Source organism: Ictidomys tridecemlineatus, chromosome 3, assembly GCF_052094955.1.
Source record: "Ictidomys tridecemlineatus isolate mIctTri1 chromosome 3, mIctTri1.hap1, whole genome shotgun sequence".
NCBI classification, from domain to species: Eukaryota; Metazoa; Chordata; class Mammalia; order Rodentia; family Sciuridae; genus Ictidomys; species Ictidomys tridecemlineatus.
In genome coordinates, this window is record NC_135479.1 from 35379479 (window position 1) to 35400066 (window position 20588).

General features: G+C 45.3%; 2 protein-coding genes across 15 annotated transcripts in view; one reads left to right on the forward strand and one right to left on the reverse strand.

The window, feature by feature from the left end:
• Nucleotides 1–944: 944 nt before the first annotated feature.
• Znhit3 (zinc finger HIT-type containing 3) lies at nt 945–10077 on the forward strand. 3 transcript variants are annotated; one of them, XM_078042373.1, is made up of 6 exons: nt 945–1105; nt 1225–1256; nt 4179–4318; nt 7053–7131; nt 8077–8157; nt 9416–10077. In XM_078042373.1, exons 1-6 carry the CDS (start codon nt 1020–1022, stop codon nt 9595–9597), a joined length of 600 nt encoding a protein of 199 aa, XP_077898499.1. In that variant the 5' UTR covers nt 945–1019; the 3' UTR covers nt 9598–10077. The 3 variants fall into 3 exon arrangements, with proteins under 3 accessions (XP_077898499.1, XP_040125031.1, XP_005321589.1); XM_005321532.5 differs by lacking the exon at nt 4179–4318 and having other exon boundaries at nt 946–1105; nt 7048–7131; XM_040269097.2 differs by lacking the exons at nt 4179–4318; nt 7053–7131.
• Nucleotides 9842–20588, reverse strand: part of Myo19 (myosin XIX) — a 28493-nt gene continuing 17746 nt past the window's right edge. For 4 of the 12 annotated variants that reach the window (XM_013357050.3, XM_040269087.2, XM_040269086.2 and 1 more), the window contains 10 exons: nt 20252–20428; nt 19778–19930; nt 18421–18528; nt 17407–17477; nt 16815–16918; nt 15108–15274; nt 14853–14982; nt 12958–13043; nt 11982–12287; nt 9842–10585 (listed from right to left, as the gene is read on the reverse strand). In XM_013357050.3, the coding sequence (XP_013212504.1) occupies nt 10457–10585; nt 11982–12287; nt 12958–13043; nt 14853–14982; nt 15108–15274; nt 16815–16918; nt 17407–17477; nt 18421–18528; nt 19778–19930; nt 20252–20428 (1431 nt within the window). In that variant the 3' untranslated portion in view covers nt 9842–10456. Of the gene's footprint in view, nt 10586–11981; nt 12288–12957; nt 13044–14852; nt 14983–15107; nt 15275–15808; nt 15946–16814; nt 16919–17406; nt 17478–18420; nt 18529–19777; nt 19931–20251; nt 20429–20588 lie in introns of those variants that run through there. The other 8 variants (XM_040269090.2, XM_040269089.2, XM_040269088.2 and 5 more) reach the window with 7 other exon arrangements.

Below are 20588 nucleotides of genomic sequence, written 5' to 3' on the forward strand. Positions count from 1 at the left end.
AACAGCCAACATAGAAGAGAAGTCCCTTGGTGGGGATGAGTGTGACTTAAAGCCCTAGGAGGGCCAATCTGAAATTAAGGTGAGAGCCATGGTTAGGCTGGGGCTCACACTGGCTTTGAGGAAGAGGACCCAGGCTCTTAAAACAAAACAAAAGAACCCCATGACTGTCTCTACCTGAAGTCTGTGATGGCATTCAAGACCCATCATAGTCCATCCATCCAGACTAAACTTCCCAGCATCCACTCCTTTGGGCCAGAGGTCATCTGCTTTCTGGTCAATCTACACTGGGACTGGGGTGAGGCAAGAGAGGAGTCGAGGGGCAAATTTCAGAAACACTAATTCTCAGGTTCGTGCAAATGCAGATCAGAAGAGGCACGAACCAAAGAATGAGTGTCTTCTCTCCTTCCCCCAGTTTTGCCTTCATTATAGGCCTTAAGCTCCTAGGGAACAGAGACCGTCTTCTAACCTCTGAAGGTCCTCAGTGCCTCCGCAGAGAAGGTCTCACAGTTAGAGCCCTAATAAGCATTTTTCCGGGCCAAGCCTCAAGAAATGTCTTTTATTCCTTTAGGAAGAGTGGCCTAGGATGGGAAGGGCAGTTTCCTGTGTGCTACATGAACCAATCGATTCCGGTTTGATTGCCAGAGATGAGATGGACAGGAGAACCCAATGTTTGTGGAGGAGGTTTAGTTCTATTTCTTTTTATACGCGTGCAACAATCCTATAGAGTGGTGGTGACTTGATCCAAGCCACACAGCTTCGTAAGGATAGGGATAGGGCTAGATAACAAGTTCTTTGACGACGAGACCTAATCAAGACAAGACCTGGTGATAGCTACTTGGTGCACATCGAGTATATCGACGCTCTACTAATGAGGACTGGACGAGGGAGCAAGATCCATCCATTGCTTTTGACTGCCAATAAGTGCCGAACGCTGATTGGCTCTGGTTTAGAAAACGAGCGGAAGGGCGTGCGCTAGGAGCTGCTGCGTAAGAGGGGCGTGAGCCAGTTGGTCTGGCGCCATGGCGTCGTTCAAATGCAGCACCGTGGTGTGCGTGATCTGCTCCGAGAAACCTAAGTATCGCTGCCCCGCCTGCTGCGTGCCCTAGTGAGTGGGGAATTCGTGGGGGTCGGGGAGCGCGAGTGTCCGGCCGGGTCTGGGCTGGGCTCTGCGGGAGGGGCCGTCGCCTTCTGGGCTGACTCGGGCTGTGGTCTCTGTCGTTGCAGCTGCTCGGTGACCTGCTTCCAGAAGCACAAAGGTAAGGCCCGGGTGTCCCCGCTTTAGCACCTGGCCTCCTAGTGTGTGGCACCCCCCCACCCCACCCCACCCCAGTGCCTTCAGGGAACGTGGGCCTCAGGCTGCGCCTCCTCCAGGCCTTGCAGCAGCGCCGGATCCGCCCGGAGCTCCTCAGACCTCCCAAGCAATTCTGTCTCACTCGGGTCACCATTTGTTCTGTGAGAGCCTTGCGTCCTCAGTCTGTCTCTAGTGTCCTGTACCTCTCCTTGTGTGGGGGGACCCCTGTAAATGCTTTCTCGGTTTTTAACAGTCAACCTACTTCTATCCTGGCTTTATTCCTACGTGCCTCTGTCGTTTTCTTTTTTAAAAAGAGTCGACTGCTTTAAATCTCCAAAATTGTGATCTAAATAAACCTTTTCTAAGTAAAAATCAAACAAAAACCCCTAGACTGCTTTCGTAGCAAAATCCTCCATAGCTGTTCTTAGCATGCTGGAGTGGCCTCTCACCTTTTGGCAGAAGCTTCTCTGCTGAGGTTAACTAGAATGTTTCACTCTCGCTCTTTTTTTTTTGTGTTTCCGGGGAGGCATGCATGCAAGGCAAGCACTCTTCCAACTGAGCTTTATTCCCAGCCCCAGTTTCTCTCTTTTAAATAGTATCTTATTAGAAACAATGATGTAGACCTATTTACAATAAAAGGAGCAAAGTCCTTGATAGTGTTTGCACTTAACAATCTGTACTGTATCATTAAGATCTGTAAGGTATCTTGAAACTGACATATGCGTGTAGAAAATTTAATTGCCACTCTAGTTTGTTTAAATTTGTGGAATTTTCCACGTTTTATATTAGTTACACCTGGGGAGGAAACTCAGCAGTGGAGTGCTTGCCTAGCATGCTGGGTTCTATCTATCTACACACACACACACACACACACACACATATATACATATATATATATATATATATATATATATACATACACACATAAGTATATACAAGCATATTTATATGTGTGTATATATATGCACGTGCACACACATATACATGTTTTATGAAGATAAAATACATTTCTTGCCCCCCCCCCCATACTGGGGATTGAACTCAGGGGCAATTAACCACTGAGCCACATCCTCAGCCCCTTTTTTATTTTTAAGACAGGGTCTCACTAAGTTGCTGGCCTCGGACTTGTGATCCTCCTGCCCCCACCTTCTCAGTTGCTGGGATTACAAGCATGTGCCACTGCGCCTGGCTACATTTTTTTTTTTTTTTAAAGACAAGGTATTTTAGCCAGGCATGGTGGTAAATACCTGTAATCCCAGCAGCTCTGGATACTAAGGCAGGAGGATCTGGAGTTCAAAGCCTATCTTAGAAGTGGCCAGGTACTAAGCAACTCAGTGAGACCCTATCTCTAAATAAAATACAAATTAGGACTGGCTTTATACTGCCAAGTGGCTCAGTGGTTGAGTGCCCCTGAGTTCAATCCCTGGTACCAAAAAAATAAAAGACCAGGTATTTTAGAAAGTAAAACTCATTAGTTCTACTACCCAATAAAATTGTGGCTAAAAGCTTAATATAGATTCTTTCAGATTATTTCCATTCTTGTGCCATTACATAGGGCTTTTTTCTTTATATATATATTTACTTGTTCGAATTAGTTATACACAACAGTGAATGCATTTCGACACATCACACATAAATGGAGTGTAAGTTCTCATTTGTGTGGTTGTACATGAGTTACACAGGACACGTAATTATTTATACACATAGGGTAATAATGTCCAATTCATTCTATTATCATTCCTACCCACTCTCTCTTCTCCCTTCACTCCCCTCTGTCTAGTCCAAATCACCTCTATTCTCCCTCCGCCTTATTGTGAACTAACATCCACGAATCAGAGAAAACATTAGGCCTTTGGTTCTTTGAGATTGGTTTATTTTTACTTAGCATAATATTCTCCAGTTCCTTCCATTAACTGGTAAATGCCATAATTTTATTCTTTTTAAGCTGAGTAATATTCCATTGTGTATATATATACCACAATTTCTTTATCCATTTATTTGTTGAAGGGCACTTAGGTTGGTTCCATAGTTTAGCTATTATGAATTGAGCTGGTATAAACATTGATGGGGCTGCATCACTGTAGTATGCTGATTGTAAAGGACTTTTTTTTTAATCCCTCAGAATTTCAGCTATGAGCCGGGAGTGGTAATCCCAGCAGCTCAGGAGGCTGAGACAGGAGGATCATGAGGTCAAAGCCAGCCTTAGCAACTTAGTGAGGTACCTAGCAACTCAGTGAGATGCTGTCTCTAAATAAATGTGGCTTAGTGGTTAAACACTCCTGGGTTCAATCTCCAGTACCAACCCCCCCCCCAAAAAAAAAACAAAACAAAAAAACAAAGAATTTCAGCAATGAGATTAGACTACCTAAACACGTCCTTATTTGATTTTATAGCATATTTTGGGCACTTTAAAAGAATCAGGATATAGAGTTTAAGTTCATTGATTTAAAGGACGTATTAGGGCTGGGGATGTGGCTCAAGCAGTAGCGCTCTCGCCTGGCATGTGTGCGGGTTCGATCCTCAGCACCACATACCAACAAAGATGTTGTGTCCGCTGAGAAGTAGAAAATAAATATTAAAAATTCTCTCTCTCTTTAAAAAAAAAATAGAGAGTAATTTAAAAAAAAAATAAAGGACGTATTAGATGGCTGATATAACCACTGTTTAACTAGACCCCTACTGGTGGATATTTGGGTTGTTTTGCTATTCCTGATACAGGCATTGTTAAAGTATGATATCTAAAATATTTAATAAAGGAATCATTTCTGGGCTGGCTATGTAACTCAGTGGTAGAGCACTTGCCTTGCATTCGAAAGGCTCTGGGTTTGATCCTTAGTATACACACAAAGTTTTCTAACAGGAATTTCTTTTTATTTCTCACTTCTAGGGATTGAACCTAGGGGCACTCTACCTACATCCCACTCATTTTTATATTTTATTTTGAGATGGGGGTCTTACTGCATTGCTGAAGCTGGCCTGAAACTTGTGATCCTCCTGCCTCAACCTCCTGAATCACTGGGATTACAGGCACGTGCCACCATATCCAGCTCTTCTTATTAGAGTTTCTACACATTTGTTGGACACTATTCATTTGTTGTCTTGGTTTCTGTGAATATCTCTTGTGCTTGACTTCTCCCTTCCTGAGAGTAGTGTACCTCACTACTCTCTGGGGTTCTTGCCTCCCTTTCTTTTTATTGTATTTTTGTGTTACTGTGGATTGAACCTAGTGGTGCTCAACCACTAAGATATATCCCCTGACTTTTTTTGTGGGAGTGGGTACTGGGGATTGAACCCGGGGATGCTTAATCACTGGAGCCACATCCCCAGACCTTTTTATTTATTTAATTAATTTATTTTGAGGCAGGGTCTAAGTTGCTTAGGGCTTTACTAAGTTGCCAAGACTGGCCTCAAACTTGTTTTTTTTTTTTTAAAGAGAGAGAGAGATTCTAAACTTAGAATTTTAATATTTTATTTTTTAGTTATCGGCGGACACAACATCTTTATATGTGGTGCTGAGGATTGAACCTGGGCCGCACGCATGCCAAGCGAGCGCGCTACCGCTTGAGCCACATCCCCAGCCCCCATATTAATTCTTTTTTTTTTTTTTTTTGAATGGTGCTGGGGATTGAACTCAGGGACTTGTGCATGCGCAGCAGACACTCTACCAACTGAGCTATATCCCCAGAACTTCAAACTTGTGATCCTCCTGAGTTGCTGGGATTACAGGCGTGCACCACTGTACTCAGCTTAAACATTTTTTTTTCTGGACAAGACTCACTAAGTTTCCCAGGCTGCCCTTGAACTTGTGACTCTTCTGCTTAGCTTCCCTTGTAACTTGAGATGGTAGGCATGTTCCACTCAACCCAGCCCTCTCTTCCCTTTTTGAATGTTGTTTCTCAGTTACTTCCCTTTGCTTTCCCTTGAAACTTGGGATTCTGTCTTTGACCTTCTCTTTTTTGGGGGGGGGGTACTGGGGTTTGAATTTAGGGGCACTCAATCACTGATCCACATCCCTAGCCCTATTTTGTATTTTATTTGGAGACGGGATCTCACTGTGTTGCTTAGTGCCTTGCTTTTGCTGAGGCTGGCTTTGAACTTGAGATCCTCCTGCCTCAGCCTTCTGAACCCTTGGGATTATAGGTATATACCACCATGCCCAGCTTATATCTTTCTTTTCTCCTTTTCTTTCCTTCCCCCTTTACTTTTTCCTTTCCTTCTTAACACCCAAACATATAGCTCCATTTACTTTTTGGGGTCCTAGAAACCAACAGCTAACTCCAAAATCTACCCCTCCTTTCATTCCCTCCTGAGGTGTAGCACAGCCTTAAAGTTAGACCTAGATTCAAATTCTGCCTCTGCCACTTAACTCTGGACCTTGGATAAGTTTCTTTATTATAGGAAAACCTAATTGTCTCATCTGTAGTGTCTTGAATGCTCTGAAAGGGTCCATTGAGACACTTTATCTGACAGGGCACTTGCTGATTAGTCACTGACACTGGCAGCTATTGTAACAACCCCCTTTCTGATTAGATGCTTGCCCCTTTTCACAGCATATTGTTTACTAATCTTGTTTCTTTAGTCTGTCCCATAACCCTTTCCTATTACCATGTGCTCTGTTGACTCTTAAAGTTCTTCATTGGTTGTTTTGCCTTTAGTTTTATCCTGAGTCTCTGGTTTACCAGCAGTACCACCTCCCCCATTTCCTAATATCTCTGGAACATTTTCAAAGAAACCAACTCAAGATAGGAAAGAAGTGAAACTATAGCACTGGAAGCAGGGTTGGGAGTCTGAAGTCCTCAATGCTTGTCCTGCATCCATGTGGCAATCAGAAGCTCATTACCCTGCGACCTTGTTGGTGCTGGGGCAATATTTCTGGAAATGCAAATTTTACTCTCCTATGCTAAGAACTCTGGCTTTCTAGTATGGAAGGCAGTATTCTCTAAGGAGACACTTTGTCACGGTGTCACTGTTATCAACTTGGTGATACTATGGAGAATTGGTTCTGGGGCTCAAATGTAGATAGTGCAATGTAAGAGACCATTCTGCACCACTAGAAAACTTTTCACCCTAAAGGCCAGTGGTGCTTTTGCTGAGACATTGGTGGGGAAAGACATACTTCCTGTGGGGGCCATTCTTTTGCTCTGGCTTCTTCTTGTGTTCCAAGTACCTGCCAGGCTGCCCTATCAATCAGCTGGCAATTGCTTATCACTATCTCCTAATTCCTGACTCTGCTCTTTTCTGCCTAGGCATAGACCTTTTCCTCTGCCAGTAATGCTCTTCTTTCTACCTAACACTCCTCTAAGAGTCATCTTGGTGATGTCTCCTGGTTTTCTCAGGTGGACTTAGACTAGATCCTTCTTCTGTGTGTCTAGCTATCTCCCATGACTAAAGCCTTCAAAGGTGGGAGTGGTGACTTTTCATCTGTGTATTCTCAGAGGCACTGGTACATATAAATTTAACATCTGAAATTGCTGAGAAAATCATGATGCTTATTGAAGACACTGTGAGCCACTTATCATGGTGAAAACCCTGTAGATTAGGGAAGGAGACTGAGAACAGGTTCTTGAAATGTGTGAACATAGCGTCCTTAAGCCCTTCTGTTAGGCTTAGAGTTTTTCTCATCCTGTCCCTCTGATGTCTCCCTTCTTCCACATCCATCTCCACCCAGTACACATGCTTCTCCCTTGGCTTGGTGAGGAGGTGCAGCCTTATCACTGAAATGGAAGGTGTGTATGTCTGAGATTTGTCTTTTTCAGAGCAGTGCAACCCTGAAACTCGTCCCATTAAGAATAAAAGATCAGCTGCTCCTGTGAAAACTACACAGCCTAAGGAAAACAAAGGTGTGTTGTTTGGATGATTGATTTCAAACAAACCTAGAGGAGTTTTCAGACAACTAATGGAAAGAAATGAATCTAAGACATGGGCTGCAGAATGGCTTTGTTAGGGAGCAGCAGTCTTCTCATCCCTGACCCCAAGAGTGGGTCATGAGTTGTCATGGGTGGTGAGAGAGCAGCCTGACACTTCCTTCATGGGAGGAAACCCAGGAGCAGGAAGCAGTGGGGAGAAAGGCCATGACTGTGGTGTAGGAATGTGAGGTGGGTTCTGCTGGTAGAGGCCTTTTCTGGTCACAGCTTTGGGTTTCCCTGCCTGAGCCTGACTAGCTGTCAGTTAACCTGAGCTAGGCTGAGGCAGGAGGTTTCCTTTGTTTTGGGTCACTTCACTGCTGCTGGGGACTCCTTCTGCTGGGGTAATGGGCTGTCATTCCATCTATCCTATCCATCCATGTAGAATTTCCTTCGTATGTCCTGGGTTATGCATTATTCCAGGCCTCTGGTTCCACTAAAGAGGTATTGAAGATCATAGGGATGGGCCATCTCTGCCCTTTGGGAAACTTCTAGTTGGGTTTAGGAAGGGCCAGTAATTTCTGCCTACGTGGAAGCTCAGGGACTTATGTTTGGCATGTTTTTACACATCAGCTAGTTCACTGGCCCATGGAGGTGGGGTGTTAAGAATTAAAATACCATGTTCCAAGCTCAAAGACCAGAGGGAAACATAGTTTAAGTGCTAGGATGCATTTAAGTAAAACCACCATTTTTTCTTTCACCTGCTTTTCCTTTTTTATACAAGAGTAGTATAATTGTGAATTCCAGAGATATTTTTATTTTTAACTACTTGTATACCCCATCACTGTTGGGTATGCACTTTTTTTTTTCCTTCGGGAGTACGTGTTAACATCCGATGCACTGGCTTTGACTGTTAAACAGATTATGCTGTGTGTTTCTTAGATGATGACTCCTCTATAGCCGATTTTCTTGATAGTGATGAGGAAGAAGACAGAGTTTCTTTACAAAATTTGAAGAATTTAGGTAAGTCTGTTCTGTATTTATTTCCTTGTTAACCACTGAGATAATTTTATTGTATAGAATTTGTTTTTGGTGGTGCTGGGGATCAAGTCCAGGGCTTCTGCATGCAAGGCAAGCACCCTCCCAACTGAGCTGTATCCCTAACCATCTACCCACCTTTTTAAAAACGCATTGGAGATCAAACTCAGGGACTCACTCATGCAGATAGGCACTCTATCACTGTGCTACACCTCCTGCCCTAATTTCCTTATTATTTTTTGAAATATGACTTAAGCTATTAAAAATGGTATGGCATACAGGGCCTTTCCTTTCCAGCTGTACAGTTCTGTAAACCTGAATGATTTCACATCTCCTGGCCTGGCCACAATGCCCATTGTTTCTTTTGTCTAGAATCTGGATATTGCAGGTTGGCAAAATTCTGTCCTTCCTTCAAAGTACAGTTTAAGTTTCCTTGGCTCAACTAAGCTTTTCTTGACCCATGTCTCTCAGAATTAGGCACTTGTCTTTGCATATTGCCTTGAACTTATCAGTTAATGTACCACTCATATTTTATGGTATTTTGTCTTATACATCAATTTGTAGGGTAGGGACCAGTATTTCCCTTATCTCCTGTGGTGGATTTATAGTCCATTCCTTAGTGCAGGCTAGTATCACAAGATTAAAATTTTCAGGGGGGAAACAGATGTTAATAATGTACATTTTGGGGGGCTGGAGATACAGCTCAGCAGTAGAACACTTGTCTAGCATGTGTGAGGCCCTGTGTTGATCAGGACTATACACACGCAAAAAGTGTGTAAAAATAGCACATTTTTTTTTGTAGTACTTCTTAGTCTACTATTTGTATGAGTTCTATGTATAATTAATTTCATTCTTTCCAGCCAGTCAGGCTAATGGGTTGGTCTTAGCACTTGATACCACTGTAGTGATGAGACAGTTGTAGGGCAGGGTTTGGTTTCAGCAGAAATCATCTCTAGGATACTAACACAATATAAGTATACATCTCTAGATTACCTAATACAATGTAAATGCTGGGTAAACAGTTGTTATGCCAAATTATGTATAGGCAAAATTTTGTAACTGAAAAATTTTAACATTTTCAACCTGATTAGTTATATCCATGGTTGAGAGACCCATGGAGTTGGGGGTATGACATAATGGTTTATAGGGATGCAAGAGTTTATTACATTTAAAACATTAAGCTTTTAGCCATCTGTACATGTTCCTACTTGAACTTAGGCTTTTTTGTTGTTCTTTTTTAAAGGAGAATCTGCAACATTAAAAAACTTATTGCTCAATCCACACCTTAGACAGTTGATGATCAACCTCGATCAGGGTGACAACAAAGCAAAGCTCATGAGAGCCTATATGCAGGAGCCCTTGTTTGTGGAGTTTGCGGACTGCTGTTTAAGGATCGTGGAACCACCACAGAATGAGGATTCTTAAAATGCATTATTGTACTCTTTGGTCAAGCACATGCCTGACTCCCAGAACTATCTAGTCTTTGCAGGGGGGTGGGTCAGGAAGCAGCTAACATTGTTGGCCTCCAAACATGGAAGGTGGCTTCCCAGATGCAAGCTGACTGCTGAGGTTGTGCAGGTATCTGTTTCTTAACAGGTGTGTATGTTTCAGGCCATGGGGAGTACTCAGTGTACAAATCCTTTATGAAGAGAGCTTGACATTCATAGAGTTGTTTTCAAATGTTTTATTTTTGGTACATAACTTATTGGTCATGTTTCATACTTATTTCAGTTGAAAACTGATCAGTGTTACTAAGTAAAATCAAGATATGGTGGGTTCTCTTGTACATTGCATTGTTCATTGTCCTTGGTCCCTGATTTGATTGTTTGAAATTAAATAAGTCAACAACTTATTAAATAAGGTTTTGTTCCTTTGAGGAACTAAATGCAGTTTTTCCCAGCCAAAGTTCTAAAGCTCATGTTTGCCTGTTTTCTAAAGTGCTTGTGGGTGAATGGGTGCCCCACTGTAGTGACAGATCAAACTCTAAAACAGCCTCATCTGCTACTGAGTTTGATCCATGAAGTAGTGAGTGAAATGGTAAGTTCTCTGTGGCCTGAATCCTGGCTTAATCACTAGCAACTCTCACACCTCTTAGTGCTTGGGCTACAGGCCTGGGCCTTGCAGCCTGTAGTTGTTTCACATGCATACGTTTACAATTGCTGTGGGATAGTTTGGCAGTTGTGTGATTAAATGTCTTTGGCAAGGCATCTGGCAGGAAAAGGCCTCATGGAAACAAAGGCACTACAGATCACTCAGCCAGGTAAGAGCAGAGGGTGAGAAGAGGTCACACATGGATTGGCCTGTGTTTTTCTAGCAGAATCTGATTAAAGCCAGTAACACTAGAGGGTGAAGGTTCAGGGCAGGTGTCGGCGTAGCGCAGTGGAGACTTTCTGCAGTGAAACCTTATCGAGCCCTGGGGAGAAAGAGAGTTAGCTTAGCCCCAGCTCCCAGGAATGCCAGGTCTTAAAGGTACTTCACAGAGCCAATGTTAGAAATGTGAGGTGTGGACAAGTACTGGTCTGAGGGCCATACCAGTGGCAGGACTTCGTTAATGTATTTTTTTAGAATCCTGAAATTGAATCCAATATCATATTTCACAACCATTCAGTATGAGACAGATGAGGAAACCCTAGGAAGGGGTAGAAGTTATCACTTGTCACATTCCTATGACTGCTTCCAGCTGGAAGATCAAAACATTTACATTTCTGTTTACATTTATGCTGGCCTGTGAGTTTTCATGGGAGTGAGACTCAGGCACTCAACCAGTGAGCCACATCCCCAGCCCTTTCTTGTATTTTATTTAGAGATGGAGTCTCACTGATTTATTTAGTGCCTCTCTTGCTGAGGCTGGCCTCCCGAGCCACTGGGATTATAGGCATGTGCCACCATGCCCAGCTTCATGGGAGATTTTATTCAGATTATGGCCTATAGTAATTCCTCTGCTTTGGAAATTGACAAAGCAGAAGGAAGGAAACAATTTTGTTTGCTCCTTGCTGTGGCCCATGCAACACACCGAGTGTTAGCCATTTATAGATGAAGAAATGAAGGCTCTCAGCTTCACCCAGGTCATCTAGTGAAAGGGACAGAGCCAAGACCCAGATCCTGAGGTTCTGCTGAGTGCTAACACACCTATCAACTTTCCTTAGCTGATTTATGAGGATAGGCTTTCTAGGGTGAACTAAAAAGCTGTGTGTGACATGGGCTTCCTGAATGCTGGCTCACTCTCTACCTGCTCATATTATAAAAGCAGAGGACTTGGACCATTGATACCTGTTTCTCATGTCCTCAGCTGGAAAAGGAGAGATGAACCAAGTAATGAGGAAAACATGGTGCCAAATCCAGTGTTTTGTGAAGTGACAAGTCATTCTCACTTGGGATTATGTAAAAGGACATTCAAGCTCTGTATGGTGGCACATGCCTATAGTCCCAATGACTTGGGAAGTTGAGGCAGGAGAATCAAAATTTCAAGGCTAACCTGGGCAACTTAGTAAGACCCTGTTTCAAAAATTGAAAAAGGCTGGGGGTATGTAGCTTAGTGGTAGAGGACTTGGCCTAGCAGTAGCAAGGTCCTGAATTCAATTTCTAGTACCATAGGGGGTGGGGACTAGAAGGTTCTGGAAGATGCAGTCCCAGTTTCAATAATGGAAATAATCAGAACTTGCAGCTGGTTGGGAAGCTCAGGCTTCGGGTTTACCCAGTAGGGTTTAGGAAGGGTCTCCTCCCAGCCTTAGTCTCCCTGCATTTCCTAGACAGGTGTGAGGAGCTGGATCTGTGGTAGGTTAGGACTGCTATCCCATCACACATCTTACCTGAGGTAGTGCTCGGATGGACCTGACACCAGCCTGGTCTTGTTGTGCTGTCTGGACACTGGAGCTCCTGGAGCTGCTTAAGGGAAGCTGGAGGCAGGCATGGACTACCAGTTTTCTCTGAAAGCCGCGTATACCCACAGCTGCATTGGCCAGGACTAGTCCTAGAGGCCAAAGCCGGATTATTGCCCCTAGAAGCCTGGTCTGCATTGGGGGCAGTGGAGAGGAGTTCGGGGAACCATGAGCTTGGGAAAAGTGTTTTTCTTCCAAACCATCCAGTTCTTTAGAAGCAAGGAAGGCCATTCTGATCTTAAAAAGAAAAAAAAAAAATCTTTTTTTAAACTTTAGATTTCTCTAGTCCTTTTTTTTTTTTTTTTTGGAGGGGGGGGGTTCCAAGGATTAAACCCAGGGGTGCTTAACCACTGACCCTAACCCTCTTTATACTTTATTTTGAGACAGGGTCTTGCTAAGTTGCTGAGGCTGGCTTTGAACTTGGGATCCTCCTGCCTCAGCCTACTGAGCCACTGGGATTACAGGCATGCACCACCACGGCTGGCTTTCTAGTTCTTTTAATGGAAAATAGAAACCAAACTATTTTTAATAAATCAGTTTAACAAGATGAATTGAAGGTACCTGATGTGAATAGCTGGATGCCAAGAAATAGAAGGGATCCATATGGCAGAAAATAAGGCAGTTGCACAAGCAACAGCCTTTCTGATAGGCCATAGAAGTTATGCATTTAAAGTACACAAATCCATGGTTTAGTATATTCCAGGAGTTAAACTCATGCCACTGTTTATTATCACTCACTACCACCACAGGAGGAGCTGCCCCTGCCTGTCTTGTACAGGAGGAACACAAGGCTGAGAGGCTGAACATCCTGCCCGACACTGCCCCCCACCCCCATTCCCACCCACTTGGGTCTGTCTGGTGCCAGAATCTGTGAGCTGCCCACCCTGACTTCTTAAGTCGTACTCACTCTCCACTTCTGCCATGCGTGCTTGATGACTGTGGCTGCTATGTGCAGCCTCTGGATGTATTTCCGAGTTAACCAGGAACGAACGGCTAAGAGGTTTGCCCAGAAAGAGCAAAGAGTTAACAATGGTCATTAGAGCACCTGGCAACCTGGCTGTGCCAAAACATCAGAAATGTGTTTTATCTAAAGTATTGGTTACCATGTACTATTATATAAAGTTCTAAAGTCAACACATGAAGCAAAATGGGGCTTGTTTTTCCCTGCTAGTACTGGGAATTAAACTCAGGGGTACTTTACTACTGAGCTGTATCCCCAGCCCCATTTTATTTTTATTAAAAAAAATTTTTTGTAGTTGTTGATGGACAGAATGCCTTTTTAACTTTTATGCCGTGGTGAGGATCAAACCCAGCGCCTCACATTTGCTAGGCAAGTGCTCTGCCACTGAGCTATAGCCAGAGCCCTCAGCCCCCAGCCCAATTTTAAATGTTGAGACATGATCTTGCTAAATTGCCCAGCTGGTTTAGAGTTTCAATCCTCCTGTGTGGCTAGGATTATAGGCACATGCCACTGCACCTGGCTCAAGATGGGTTTTTAAAAACATTTCACATAATGGTGGAATGAGATGGACAAATATCATTACTTAGACTGCACATATGGTGTGATACTACATCATGTACAACCAGTGAAATGAAAAGCTGTGTTGCAGTCGTGTACAATGAATCAAAATACATTCTGCTGTCATATAAACCTAATTAAAATAAATTAATTAAAAAAAAAAAAAACTACACTCAGAGCCTACACACTTGAGTGATACCTGGGAGGCTTTGTCTGGCCAGGCCCAGAAGGATCACCTCCATCTCATACTCAATCCTTGGCAATGCCAGGAATGAGAGGGGTTTGGATCATTTGTACTTCCCTGGGTTCCATCCCTGGTGCTGCACACAGGAAAAAAAGTCTCTTAAAAAAAAAAAAAAATGGTACTACATGCCTGTAATCCTAGTGATTTGGGAGGTTGAGGCAGAAATGTGTGAGGCCAACCTTGGCAATTTAGACTGTCTCAAAACAAAAAAATAAAAATGGATGGGGATATAGCTCAGTAATAAACTGCCCCAGGTTCAATCAATATTTACTTATTTATACTAAATAAATGGATAAATAAAATAAAGTCCTCAAATTTTCTTGCTTGCTTTGAGTGTATGATACAACATCATCATATGCCCAAATGCTGATAAAATTAATTACTGGCTGGTGGGAATTTCTATTTCCTCCTCTTAAGGTTTCAGCATATTCTAATTTCTTCTGGTATGATTATATAGAGAACAAAGGATACTCCATTAAATAGCATTAAAAAACTTTAAAGACAAATACAAAAACCACCTGTTATCTCCCCAATCCAGAGAGTTCTACAGTATTTATTTACCTTTACAGTTCTTTTTATGCCTCTACACATAAACACACCTTACAAGGGTGGGATCATCCTTAATCTATAGTTTAATATCCAGGAAGTGGTGTTCCAGTAAGTGTATAATAGTCCTCAAAAATATTTAACTGTGTCATAGGGATGATCCATAATTTAGCCATGATTACACCCCTGTTAGCCATTTGGGCTATTTCTACCATTTTTTCAAAATAAGCCTGGTATGAATCTTTTCCTTTGATGAATCAAATGCTGTCACTTTTACCTTCTTCCAAGCCCTGCAGCCTAGCAGGTATTGATTTATGAAAAAGGAATGAAAAACACAGTGGCATAAACAGCTATGTTGGTCTGAGAAAAGGGAACTGAAGGCAAACGTTTAGCCTAGGTAGGAACGATTTGGTTTCCATTAACCTGCGGACTCTGGGCGAGGTGCACAGGGGGTTCAAATCCTAGGGCACCCAGGGTTTTGCCATCCACCTACCTGCCTGAATGAGGGTGGCAGCTCGCCTCTGCCTCTTCTGCTTTCTACGCTGGTGTTGTCTCCAGCCACACTGGATGCAGCGGGCACACTGCTCCAGTACCTGCGTACGTCCGTTTTCCAGAAGCTCTAGCTGGAAGGAGTTACGTCCACTGAGGTCCTCAGCCTCTCCTCCCACTGTCCCCAGGAGGGCCCAGACTGCCCTGCTGTGGACAGCCCGAAGCTGGCAGGCATAATCTCATCCCTCAGCCAGCTTACCATGAAGTCAGTCATGAACACCTTGGTCCTGCCACACTGCAGTGGAGCTGGTGTGCACTCAGCTGAATCAACAGGTGTGGCTGCTGTCCCAGTTAGTGCTGGCAGAATGTGGAGAATGTCCTGGAGGAGAGTCTGCAGTGTGGCCGCCTCACCCTGTGGTGGCTGTTCTGGGGGATGGAATAGAGACTCCATCAGTGCATGGTCCTCTCCGCATGCTTTGGTAGTCCTAAAAAACTGGCTTTGGTCTCTTCAGCATCTTCCAAGCCTCTTTCCTGCTCTTCTTACCTCCAGCCTTTCCTCCCTCCTCCCATTTTTTAGGGGAGACCAGAAGCAGTGGCTCTGTTGTCTCAGGGACCTGCTATTCTGAGGAGTCTTGGAGTCCCCACTGTGACTATGCCCTAGAGTATCCTGCAGCCTCCATGGCCTCAGGTCTCTTTGGACAGGCTAGCAAAGGGGGTGATGCCAGTAGAGCAACTCCTTCCAACCTGGCACCCCAGGCCACTCAGCCTGCATTTATTTACGTGGTCCCAACATCCTGAGAGGCAGAAAGGGCAGCTGGGCCACTACTGCAGCTCCTGACCCCTTACTGCTTGCCATTTATGGAAAAAGAGAGAACAAATTCCAGTTCCACGAAGGCCCAACAGGTCCCACTGTTGCCCTCCCATGTCTTACGGGGCTAACTCCTGTGCAGGAGGATTTACCTGAGGGCTCTGAACACCTTTAGCTGCTCAGGGCCTCCCTGGAGACACAGGCTACCAAAGCAGATGCCAGCGATCAGAGACAGCCGCAAAATCAAACAGCCCACAGGGGCTTGGGCAAGAAACATGAAACAGGAGAGCTAACCAGACAGAGGAGTAAGAAATGAGAGAGTGAAAAGAAAGTGATGAAACTGCCCAAGAGGGGAGAAAAACAAAGCAGAAATGTCTTATGAAGTCCCATGGGCACTAGGGTAGTGCTGGGTGGGTGGGGGAATAGCCGTGGCTGGGGACCTTGTGTCCCATTCCTGGCCTCCTTATTCCTGCAGCCTTGGTTCTGTCTACATGCCAACTACCTACAATCAGCCATGGGCCAGACTTCCCCTGAGGTTAAAGCTTGCCCAAGTGCCTTCTGACAACTCCTGGGACCTGGAGCTCGTCAGTCTTGGAGGGCTTTTGAGCTTCCCCAGACCTCTCTGGCTCTTCCTGTCTGTATACTGGTCAACCCCTACCAAGGCTGACCAGTTTCTTCCACACATCTCCCACCTCTCTGGCTTCTCTCCCTTTGGCAGCTTTGCAGCCTCACTCCCAAAACCTCCACAAGGCCCCCCGGCTGATGGAGCTGCTGGCTTTTTTCCCTGCAGTGCCACCTCTTCTGTCCAGAGAATATAAAGTCTAGGTTCCCTGAGTAGATCACCTGTCACCACTGTCCTGATGAGCCAGCAAAACTGCAATGGCCTGGAGTTCCTCACACCCACACTGCTGTCTCACGCCTCTGTTCAGATTAGCCTATTCACCTGGCTACCCAACTTACCCTCACCTACCACCTGCTTTAGGAAGCTTTCCCCAGTCCACACCTGCCCAGCACTTCCCCCAGCATCCTGCTCACAGCTCTGCCTTCCCGAATTCCACAGCTGTCTTTGAGTTTGTTCCCTTCATTGAACGAGGAGCCATAAGGGCAGGGCTATGTTGTATTCAGTGACCTGTGTTTGAACAAAGGGCCCCCACTCACCAGAGTGCTCTTTGGCAGAGTATGGGTTATGGAAACTTGAGGATGCTCGAGGACAGAGCCTTCTCAGTAACTCATATCGTTCCATAAAGTTCTGATGAGAGACCCTGCAAGCCAGAGCAAGTGAAAGAGAATGAGTTCATCCGTGAGCCAGGTATATCACTCAGGGCTCAGTTCCTTCAGCATCTCTCAATTCCTGACCCTTCACTTCTCATAGGCCTGAGCTGCATAGAAGGGCCCTTCCCCGTTGGGTTATCTAATTAGCATTTTTCTGTTTTTTTCCTAGCACCAGTTGCACTTATTTTTCCTGACTCTATAGGAATGTATACCACAAGAGGGAGAGACTCACCTTCCTTATTCACTGATACATTACCAAAAACAATGCTGGTAATTTTTATTGTTCAAAACAGTGTACAGTAAATGAATGGATAAATTAACAAGTGCTGCCCCTTGAGTTCCAGGTGGACTTCTATAGACCCGCCTCTTTTTCTTCATCTCTACCTCCAGCTCTGTCTTGGGCAGGCTCCTGTCTGGGCCAAGTCCTGTAATTCACCCCAGCAATGCCCTGTTCCCTGTGGTGGTATGACTCACTCACCGAATGGGGAAGCCAGCAGCACTGATATGAATGGTCTCTACAAGGCCACAGGCCTCCAGTTGGCTCAGGACCTATAGGGTGGGAAGATAGGGTAAGCACTTGTGGGACCAGAAATGCCATTCCTTCTGGCTTTTTCTTGGGCCCTAGCCTGTGTGGTGCTGGAGGCTCTCCTGAGCCTTGGCTGATGAGGGATATCTCCTTGGGGTGGAAAATCAAAGAACCCTGAAAAAATTTCCTCTGTAGAAAGAGGGCCCTGGTAGTTCCAAGTCTCCCCAGATGCCCGAGTTTTGATACAGTTGAGGGCTTTGATGGTCCTGGCTGTATCTCATCCCTTCCTTTGGGGAAGACTCACTATCTAAGAATGCAGCCAATCAGATTTCTAGTTCTGATTGTTTTTGCAGGTAGCAGAGTGGTTCACAGCTGAGGGGCTGGGAGGTCATACTGTAAAGATTCTCCCACAGTCTGAATTCCAGTCTTTACCACACAGCCAAGTAGTCCTGGCTACCAACTCCAAGGCCACATCTACCAGATGACCCTGTGATCCTTTTTAACACTGTCTAGCACTCACACCTCATCCATAGCCCTCAGAGCCTGGTACCCTGAGCAAAAAGGGTAGCTGCTGGCCAAAGTGCTTTTGCTTAGATTAGACAAAAAAAAGTGACACTCCAGTCAGAAATAGCTACATTGTACATGGACTAAAATGACAGTTTCAACTAGTCACAAAAGACACCTATCAATCCTTCAATCCCTCCTCAAGGCACCTAACTTGATGAGCAGAGAGCAAGAGACACTGGAGTCCCTACTTGCCTCCTCGCCTAAGCCACTGCACAGTACATGCCACACAGCCACAATTGCACATGACTGCCCTGCCCCAGCAGAGAAGAGCAGCCCTCCTTAATGTCAGGCCCAGCCTGAGACTCCCAGAGACTCTGTTTGGAGATGTCTTGCCCTGCATCCTCCCAGGGCTTGCCAGATGGGGATCAGTGCAAAGCAGCTTTGGTCCAGTGTTTTTACCTCCTCTTGGAGGAAGCTCTGTGGCTGGCCCTGGCTGTTGGGCTTAATACAGCGAATGTAGTGGGGTGTGGTGTTCTGTAGGATCCGCAGGAGCTGCTCCAGGGAAGCCTGAAGATGGGAGAGTACATGGGTTAAACAGGGACTGGGGCTGCTCAGGGCCACAAGCCAAGCCCTGGTTAGTAACTGTAGCCAATGCCTCCAGCAGCCTTCTCAGCCTTGAGACCAAGATCCTCATGTGCCCTGGTGACAACTACCGGAGGATCTTACAGAATGGGGAAGACAGCAGCACTGATATGAATGGTTTCTACAAGGCCATTCCCAAAGCACACCCCCTTCGTACCTACTATTGCTCCTCACCCTTGTCTCTAAGTAACTTTTGGAACTATGACCTTCATCTGATCAGTTTGCCTGCATCTGATCTCAGCTTCCTCTCTTGCCCCATCTCCCCAGAGCAATCATCTGGAAGAGAACAGTTTCAACCTCTCCCCCTCCCCCCCACTCCCTCCGCTGCCATTCTTTCAGGCAACAATTGCCATTATTAAGCTTGCCCTGTGTGTTGGAGGCTTGCAGGGACCAGGACCTAGGCAGTCTGCTGCTGTCTCAGAGCTTAGTCTCAGGGGCCACACACATATAGGACATCCTCTGTGGTGTCTGAAGCTGGGGTAGAAAAATGCTAATCTAACTGGGTACTACAGGGTGCCTCCTCAAGGAGGAGCTCTCTCCTCAATGACAGAGCAGAGGTTTGATGGAAACTAACTAAGAAAATTTGTGTGGGAGCTGAAGGGCAGTGGTCAAGAGATCCCAGGTGTCAGGTGTGGTGGTGTATGCCTATAATCCCAGCAACTTGGGAAGTTGAGGCAGGTGGATTGCAAGCTCAAAGCCAGTCTCAGCAATTTAATGAGGCCCTAAACAACTTAGCAAGATCCCATCTCAAAATAGAAAGTAAAAAGGCTGGTATGTGGGTCAGTGGTTAAGCACCTTTGGGTTCAATCCCCAATACAAAAAAAAAAAAAAAAAAAAAATCCCAGGAAGGTACATGCAAGGGCAATAGTAGAAAACTTTGACAATACTGAGAAAAATGACAAGCCGGTGCCTGCTGAGGACAGGTTTGAGCAGGACCCATTACTGTTCTCCTGTGAGCATCCTATCATCAGTGAGCAAGAGTCCTTCCACTCCCCCAAGATGTCATATCATTACATCTGATGGCCTGTGTGTCCTGTCTTTGTTTCTACCCTGAAGTATAAAGCCCATGGGAACAGAGACCACATCTACTTGACAAGACTGGAGCAGATAGCTCCAGTCTTGGGAAGGGCTCAATAAACATTTGAGATTGTCATGTCAGAACCACCAGACCCACCTTGAACTTGGACACCACAGTCAATGCAGGGGTCCTGTTCTGGCCAGAGGGTTTTTCCTGGGTCTTCTCTTTGGGGTCAGTAGGAAACAACACAGTGAGTAAGGAGTGCTGGGATTGCTGCAAGAGCCCAGTCAGTTCAGGAGGGACGGGGTCCTATAGAAAAAGGGCAAGGGTTGCAGGTGAGAACAGGTGGACTGCTTCCTAGAGCTGTCCATATGCCCCCTGGATGCCCAAGCCGAGGCAGGGCTTCCGGGAGGGCAGGGCCTGAGTCCAGGCCAACCAAAGACCCAGACCCAGGCCAACAGGTCATTTCCAGGCAGGTCAGGCTGGATTTGCAGAGACCCAGATAGTGATCCTGGATTCAGGGTGGACATTTGAGAGAAAAAGGATGCCTAATGGGAAACCACATGCATGAAGCACAGTGTCCTGCTTCATGCACCATCTCTTCCAGACTCTGGTCCAGGCTGAGCTCACCTTGTTCTTCTCCACCAGGCCTGCTGTGTGGTACCGCACAGGCCCTGCAAAATGCACCACCACAAAACTGGGCTCCCGGCTGAGCTTATTGTGGCCCAAGCAGGGGCTGCCTGCCAAGGCACTCTCAATGCGTGTCTGGAGCTGGGCTGCACTGCTTGGCCGATTTAGGCGGCACTCCTGTGGGGTTGGGAGTGGGCAGTCAGTCACAAAAACAAGAGGGTTTCATAACCCTCATAGTCCCCACTGTCCGCTTCCATGGCAGCAGGGTCGTCACACAGGAATTATAGTGACCCCAAGAGGGAGAATAATGGAATCAGCAAACCCATTTGGCAGATGG

Excerpts from the sequence above, each read along its gene's own strand:
- Znhit3 (XM_078042373.1), top strand. The coding sequence starts at position 1,020 with ATGGCGTCGTTCAAATGCAGCACCGTGGTGTGCGTGATCTGCTCCGAG. Across the intron at positions 1,106-1,224 it reads CCCGCCTGCTGCGTGCCCTA|CTGCTCGGTGACCTGCTTCC; the intron begins GTGAGTGGGGAA and ends CTGTCGTTGCAG. Across the intron at positions 4,319-7,052 it reads CTGAATCACTGGGATTACAG|TGCAACCCTGAAACTCGTCC; the intron begins GCACGTGCCACC and ends TTTTCAGAGCAG.